The sequence below is a fragment of the Trichomycterus rosablanca genome, chromosome 6, assembly GCF_030014385.1.
Source record: "Trichomycterus rosablanca isolate fTriRos1 chromosome 6, fTriRos1.hap1, whole genome shotgun sequence".
Lineage (NCBI taxonomy): Eukaryota > Metazoa > Chordata > Actinopteri > Siluriformes > Trichomycteridae > Trichomycterus > Trichomycterus rosablanca.
This window is the reverse complement of record NC_085993.1, coordinates 16,755,849-16,764,328: the sequence shown is the minus strand read 5'-3', so window position 1 is coordinate 16,764,328 and position 8,480 is coordinate 16,755,849. Positions and strand designations below refer to the sequence as shown.

Below are 8,480 nucleotides of genomic sequence, written 5' to 3'. Positions count from 1 at the left end.
ACTTAAAATGTATTTAATTTACTTTATAGCACAATCTTCAATTTTGTGATAGAATGCAGAATCATAAACATGGATGAATATTATTTAGAAAATCATTAAATCACAAAGAACCAAAGTAACCAAATAATAATAATATTAAATAAAATGTGCGCAAGCTGTTGTTTTCACAGTTGTAGGCATTATATCACATTAAATCAGGTGCATAAATAAAAACCTGAAATTGATTACCAGGGTAGATGTGAACAAAAATGGTAACATAACATCTATTTATAGCAACATGATGCATTCGAGTGTTCGAGAATACAGAGAGCTTTATCAGTGTAGACTAGGCACTGGATTTTCCTGAGAAACTAATGTAAAGAGAAAAATCAACATCAAAAGGTTAAATCATTTAAAGGCAAAAGACATTTGAAAGATCCTGATATTAAAATGGTTATGTAATAAATATTGCTTCAACAACATGTGACTAATATGTGTCACCAATGATGTGTTAATTCTTTCCTACAAGGGTTAGAAAAACAAAAGAGCTGGAAGAACAATGTGTGATGTACATTCAATTAAATATGAATGCCCTGTGTTGTGGAAAGGCATATTGCAGCACAGCTGCTTTGCTAAGCTAATAGCAGGGTTGCTTGGGATACCAGACCTGTGGGAGTAAATGTGTCAAGGGCCCTCCTCATCCACACACTGCACTTAAACCAGCCTGAGAAGACACAGGGGGGTCATCAAAGGATCCCCGTCTGGTCCCGTGTAGTCCCACACTGTTCTCCCAGAAGGCAATTAGTCTAAACCACACACACACAAGGATGGAAAAGCTCTACAAAGCAAGCCACCATGCTTAAAATAAAGCACACCTATTTCCATGAGTCAGATCAGGCATGTGTTTATCCTGAAACTATGTTTTCCTCAGATGTGAAACATCCGCTATCGTTTGGCTGAAGGCATCAGCTGCAGGGCTCAGGCCTAATTGAAAAAGGTCTCCCTAAAGACAAGCAGCTTCCATGAAGCCATTGGAACGGAAGTGGAGAGGTGCCGGAGGTAACACTGTACTGTTTGACAGTAAGTGGCTCAGATGTACTCAAGCTGAGATGTGAGACCGTCAACACAACAGTAAGGATGGGAAGAACCAATGAAATCATGAAGGACTCTTGAGAAGACTCAGGTAAACAGTTCCCAGATTACTTTTTGAAAGAACGTAGATACAGTTATTACTGTAACTAATACTGCAGTGTGTAACTTTTAGTTGTTGTAAAATGTAAAGTACTTTAAAACTGGTGCTGCTAAAAGTCTAAATATTTATTTAGTACTTACTGGTCAGATTTGCCATAATAATTTAAAAAATACAGGTCATTTTATTATTGTAAGTGTGACTTACCATTCAAAGATATCCTTAATTACCTTTAATTTAATTTAATTACCTTTAATTTAATTAGATACCTGTAGTAATTAAAAATATTCTTTAATGAAGTTGCTTGGAATTAAATTTACTCCCTATACGTCTTCTAAAATTATGCATTGCAAACAGGTTTAACTCATAAAAGCTTATAAATTCAAAAAAAAAATTTTTTAAATACATCAAAATCTAAACATTAGAACCACTTCTTGAACATGTGTATGGTAATGCCTACTTAGGAATATATTAAATGATGGTCTGAGTGTAGATATTCATAGTACCAGGTTAAATGCATCAACTATGGAAAGCATAAAGACCTAAGTGTCTTTTATTAAAGCTAGATCTGTTATGGCCAGACAATTGGGTTGAATTATCTCAGAAATAACAAGAGGTGCATACAGGCAGCCATAGTGAGTACCCACCGACAGCAGTCTAAGGAGGGACAAGAGTGTTCTGGGCAGACAAGAGTTATTAATGTCAGTGTACATGAAGACTGTGGCATTTGGTACATTTGGACCAACAAACGAGCTACTGTGGCTCAAAATAATAGTGAGGTGAATGGGTCACAAGAGATAGTGCATCAAACCCTTCTGTGAATGAGGCTGTGCAATTGTAGAGCAGTCAAAAGTCATTCCCATCTACATTTTCAGCATTTAGCAGACACTTTTATCCAAAGCGACTTACAATTATGACTTAACACGATTTTAACGCAATTGAGGTTGCTCAGGGGCCCAACAGTGGCAACCTGGTAGTGGTGGGGCTTGAACCGGCAACCTTCAGATTACTAGTCCAGTACCTTAATCACTGAGCTACATGATAAATGATATGCATCATTTATTGATTGAAGAAATGGCACCAGTAAGCACTGTAGGATGATCCACTTTGCAATGTACAGAAGTTAAAGGACCTGCTGATGATGTCTTGGTATCAAATACCACATTACTCCTTCTGATGTCTTGTGAAGTCCATGTCTTGTAGGTTCAGAGCTGTTTTGACAGCATATTAGGTGGGCAGTTTTGACTCATTGGTGTAAATCCAACTCAACAGCTCTAAACAAAAATGAATATCATTGGCTTTCTTTGACAACACAACAGTCCTTCTCTAGCAAAAACGTTGAGTACTTATAGGAATTTGAGGAGTTACAACCACATAGTAGTGATAATTTATGTATTTTAAGCATTACACTAATCAGCCATAACATTAAAACCACCTCCTTGTTTCTACACTCACTGTCCATTTTATCAGCTCCACTTACCATATAGAAGCATTTTGTAGTTCTACAAATACTGACTGTAGTCCATCTGTTTCTCTACATATTTTTTAGCCTCCTTTCACCCTGTTCTTCAGTGGTCAGGACCACTACAGAGCAGGTATTATTTAGGTGGTGGATTATTTTCAGCACTGCAGTGACACTGACATGGTGGTGGTGTGTTTGTGTGTGTTGTGCTGGTATGAGTGGATCAGACACAGCAGCGCTGCTGGAGTTTTTAAATACCATGTCCACTCACTGTCCACTCTATTAGACACTCCTACCTAGTTGGTCCACCTTGTAGATGTAAACTCAGAGATGATCGCTCATCTATTGCTGCTGTTCGAGTTGGCCATCTTCTAGACCTTCATCAGTGGTCACAGGACACTGCCTACTGGGCGCTGTTGGCTGGATATATTTTTTGTTGGTGGACTATTCTCAGTCCAGCAGTGACAGTAAGGTGTTTAAAACTCCATCAGTGCTGCTGTGTCTGATCCACTCATACCAGCACCACACACTAACACACCACCACCATGTCAGTGTCACTGCAGTGCTGAGAATGATCCACCACCCAAATAATACCTACTCTGTAGTGGTCCTGGGAGAGTCCTGACCATTGAAGAACAGCATGAAAGGGGGCTAACAAAGCATGCAGTGAAACAGATGGACTACAGTCAGTAATTGTAGAACTACAAAGTGCTTCTATATGGTAAGTGGAGCTGATAAAATGAACAGTGAGTGTAGAAACAAGGAGGTGGTTTTAATGTTATGGCTGATCTGTGTATTATCTTTATAGAAGTTACCAACTGGTGACAGATTCATTTATGATTATTTTGGGTTGATTTTGAATTCAAAAACTTCACATCACAGAAGCAGGCAGAGGAGGATGAATCTTTGGCGAAGGTCAGTAGGAGAAATCCAAGCCAAGAAGAGGCAAGTGAGCGAATGTGAGCAGGCGCAGGCAGCCTTCTGCAAACTCACAGCCTGCTTTCAGCAAATGGCCACCTGCTTAGGGAGCAACACGGACAGCAGCATCCTGAGGGACGAGCTGGAGGAAACCAGGGGACTGGCACATAAAATATGCAAAGGTAGGAACAAGAAGAGGCAAGTCTGAAGTGACAGGACATTTACAAGACTGCTCCAGTAATTCTTAGAGAAATACACAGTGATAAAGTGTAATGTAAGCATTGTGACATGTTTTGGAGAAACTAATTAACAGCTTTATTTAGTCAGTTAACAAAATGCTCACACTGCATCCTTGATGTTCTGAATCAGGGGGTCGTAAGTTTTATCAGCTGGGCAACAACAGTTCTCAAACACTAATGGAATAGATGTGTCTATAGTATAGATGTTTTTAAACAAAATATTAGGACAGAATTATCCTAGGGTGTTTGGCTGGCGCAACGGTAAATACTATAGCCCACTACCACTAGCAGTGCTGCTGTCCATTTACATAAATATGACCAGCAAAGTCTGAAGGAGAATATCCAAGGCCCAGAATAAATTGGTGCCAAGTCCAGAGTGTGTTACTGCAGTATTACACGCCCAGTGATTTGAAGAAAGCCAGACTCAACATGACCCTGACCAGGATAAAGCAATGGTAAGACATAAAAATGATGAAATATCCTAAAATTCATATAGTTTAAATGTAAAACATTTACTATAAGTACTGATGGTACTGACAGCTTAGGATAAACAGTTTCTGCAGAAATTTAAGATGTAATCAATCAATCATATACTTTTAATGCTAAATGTTTAAGTGGCTAAAAGAATCAAATCATTTTTAACATGTTCTTCACATATTTAATGTTGTTAATAATATAATATAATATAATATAATATAATGTTAATAATATATCTCATTAACTTCATTTGGTTTAACAGGGAAACAATGGGCCCAAAGTAGGAATACCATCAACATAATTGTAATTAATATTACTAACCAGTGCTGAGATTCAGGTTTGAATTTCAGCAGTGGTTAATATACTGTATAATCACCGTACACTGATCAGCCATAACATTAAAACCACCTCTTGTTTCTACACTCACTGTCCATTTTATCAGCTCCACTTACCATATAAAAGCACTGTGTATTTCTACAATTACTGACTGTAGTCCATCTGTTTCTCTGCATGCTTTGTTAGCCCCCTTTCATGCTGTTCTTCAATGGTCAGGACTCTCCCAGGACCACCACAGAGTAGGTATTATTTGGGTGGTGGATCATTCTCAGCACTGCAGTGACAATGACATGGTGCTGGTATGAGTGGATCAGACACAGCAGCGCTGCTGGAGTTTTTAAATACCGTGTCCACTCACTGTCCACTCTATTAGACACTCCTACCTAGTTGGTCCACCTTGTAGATGTAAAGTCAGAGACGATCGCTCATCTACTACTGCTGTTTGAGTTGGTCATCTACTAGACCTTCATCAGTGGTCACAGGACACTGCCCACGGGGCGCTGTTGGCTGGATATATTTTTTGTTGGTAGACTATTCTCAGTCCAGCATTGACAGTAAGGTGTTTAAAAACTCCAGCAGCGCTGCTGTGTCTTATCCACTCATACCAGCACAACACACACTAACACACCACCACCATGTCAGTGTCACTGCAGTGCTGAGAATTATCCACCACCTAAATAATACTTGCTCTGTAGTGGTCCTGACCATTGAAGAACATGAAAGGGGGATAACAAATGCAGAGAAACAGATGGACTACAGTCAGTAATTGTAGAACTACAAAGTGCTTCTATATGGTAAGTGGAGCTGATAAAATGGACAGTGTGTGTAGAAACAAGGAGGTGGTTTTAATGTTATGGCTGATTAGTGTATATATTTATAGACAAGGGACCTTGTTTATAAAGTTTTAAGTTTCTGCACTTTTATATTTTGGTTGGAAACGGTGAGGGTGGGAGGAGAGTAGTAATTGGTTGTTTCTGAGAGACTGAGAGAGCTTATAGTCCGGATTTAGCGTCATCTGATTTCCACGTTTTTGAACGCTCAAAGAAGCTTTAAGGGAAAGAAGATTTTCATGTGAAGGTGTGAAAGCAGCAGTGCATCAAATGCTTTGCAAAGGAAGGTGACTGTAGATAAGTGATGGAATTTGTTTTTGAAATTCTTAATAGAGTTTAAAAAGTGCAGAAACTTTATGAAGAACCCTTCATATATATGACAGCTGAATAATTTCTTAGCCTGTTACAGACTGAGATTACTAGTCCAGTTTTCTCTGGCTTTGTCTTTTATAAAAACAATGCACCATTCTTTAAGCCTATGGTCCTACACTTATTTTGTATACAAATAATAATATAATTATGCTTGCATTGTTTATCACACTCCTGGCAGGGCTGCACCGGAGACTATTGACACTGCTGATTGAAATGGACCAGGACCAGGAAGACCGCGAGCAGGTCGAACGTCTATGGGCGCTGCTCTTGTGTGCACTGGAGAACTTCCAGCAAGAGCTGAAAAAGGTCACAGCAATCCAGCATCTCTTTCCACTTAACAAACAGAGGGCCATGGTGAACACAGGTGCATCGGGAGGAGGCACCGAAGTGGCGGGACGGGCAGCCACGGTGCAGAACCCCTGGGTGACGACGGAGGCCGAGCAGAAGCCTGACCTGAAAGACCATGTGTTTGTGATTGATGATATGCTTCGGGAAATGCTGGAGAAGGTGAACGTCCCACTGTGGTCAGTGGAGCCAACGCATAAAGCATGGGCCGAGTGCACACAGCAAGAGGAGGATGATCTCCTGTCGGAGATGCTGCAAGTAGAGGTGGTGTCTCAAGATGGAGGATCCAGATGCTGCAGTCACTCTAACTGCAGGATAGGGTGCATTTTCTGTCTGCTCAACTAGGGCCAGTTAATGAGTGGAACATGGAATGTAGTGAAAGTGAGAAAACCATCTGAATTGCTAAAATAACCTGGAACAGCAAGTTACTCATCTAGACTCTTTGGAGACTCATTAAGCTCTGATGTTGCGCAACACAGCTGAATGTTTTTAAAGATACAACACTGCCCCCTCTCTACAGCAAGATCTGAACTGCTGCCTGCAAATTAAAAATGCACCATACAAACTACAATTAAATAAAATAGTACAAATTAAAAATGTAACTATTTACTGCATGCAAAGAAAAAAAAAGATTTACATTTAGCAGATATAATAAAAGCTTAATTCAGAATACACAAATCTAAAATAATAATTTAAAATAAATAATTTATTTATAGCAGGCAACATGTGCTTGTTGGATATTTGTATTTTCCACTTAGTGTCCCTTAAATTACAGGGCCCCTTATGCCTAGTTCACACTACTAGGCTCTCCAACTGGTCGACGCTAGATTTGCCGGCTCGGGAGCAACTCGGCGTTCGCTCGCCGATCGAAACTCGGCTCTCAGTCGCTATGTGTGAACTACTCAACAACTCGATCCGAGCCGCTCGGCGACTGAGGATAGATATCTAGCATGTTGAATATCTGGATCAGTCGGTTGCGACTGGCAATGAGTGTGATGAGGGGGATAATATATTTTCTATCAGAATACATTGGCACACACACAAGCTTTACAATATTTGTGAACTTATCGTCCATGCCAAACCATAATACCAACACTACATTACAAAAAAATATTTATTAACCTCCAACTCGCTACAGAACAAAACAATCCCTGTTGGTCGTGTTGCCAAATCCACTCGGATTCATTTATTTTTCCTTTGTTTTTACGCTGCACATCAGCGCACAAACTTTGATTGCTCGCTACTTGTTGACGTGCATTTTTGTACGTGGTATCATTAAACCTTTCGTCACTTCTCAAATTTTTTTGTGTGACAAAACGTAGTTTGGAAGACCAGAGAAGCTCGTCTGCGATTCCAGTTGGTGATAGATGGTGTAGTGTGAAACCCCCTATCGCCGATCAGTCTTGAAAGACTCCCGATTACAAGAGATTCAGTCGTGTAGTGTGAACTGTACAGCGACCTGACGACTTGAAAAGTCGTGTAGTGTGAACTTGGCATTAGGGGTCACTAATGAGAAAAAAAATTCAAGAGAAAGAATATTCTTTTTATTTATTAATATTCTTTCAAAACCAGAGTACAACAGAATCAAAATGGAACAGCCAAATTTCTGAAGTGATAAGGTCAGACATCTGGTCTCCAACACCCTGGGGCTACCCTCTTTTCATGATACAGTGGTTCCTTGTAACTCATGTCCCCTAAACTCAAAATCTGTGAAACTCGATGCCCTTCGTTGAGAAATTTGTACCCTTAAACTTAATGTTATCCTTAAACTCAACGTGTGTGCGACTGCCGCTTTGCTCAGCGCTTGGCTTAAGCGGTGCAGTAAAACGTCATGCAAATATAAGACGAATCTGCATTTGTGTGGAATAACCGTCAAATTTATTCTGAAAGCTCCAAATGTATGTGTTTATCTGGATTTTTTCACTTTTAAACTTGTGTTACAGCTCGGAGTTCTGAGAAAGTGTGAGAATCAGCTTTTCCGAGAGAAAAAAAAAAAAGGAACTTAATGTATTAAAAGAACGACATAGAAACACTAAAACTCTTAATTATTGCTGCTTATTTGTTCTCTCCACTAATTAAGAAACATAAGAAAACAATAAAGAAATAAAGGTGAAGTGCAGGTTTTATTGTATTTATGATTGATTTTTAACTGTTTTTAATTGTATTTTTTATATTATCCTCGTGTTATTTTTAGAGTAAGTGTTAAAAACCCCAATATTTTACATTAGCCTAAAATAAATGCAGTTCCACGAGAGCATGGAACACATTAACAGGTTTTCCATACATCCTTATAAGAAAAAATACCTTAAAACTCATCAGCATCTAACTAAGCT

General features: G+C 39.2%; 1 protein-coding gene across 1 annotated transcript; it reads left to right on the top strand.

Moving 5' to 3' along the window:
• Positions 1–3,528: 3,528 nt before the first annotated feature.
• zgc:109913 (regulator of G-protein signaling 9-binding protein) lies at positions 3,529–6,492 on the top strand. Its single transcript, XM_062996669.1, has 2 exons — positions 3,529–3,730; positions 5,981–6,492. The coding sequence occupies exons 1-2, from the start codon at positions 3,529–3,531 to the stop codon at positions 6,490–6,492; spliced, it is 714 nt and encodes a 237-aa protein (XP_062852739.1).
• The last annotated feature ends 1,988 nt before the right edge of the window (positions 6,493–8,480 follow it).

Bases quoted from the DNA above. Each gene is read 5' to 3' on its own strand.
- zgc:109913 (XM_062996669.1), top strand. From the start codon at position 3,529: ATGAATCTTTGGCGAAGGTCAGTAGGAGAAATCCAAGCCAAGAAGAGG. The intron at 3,731-5,980 runs GTAGGAACAAGA...CACTCCTGGCAG, and splicing joins GGCACATAAAATATGCAAAG to GGCTGCACCGGAGACTATTG.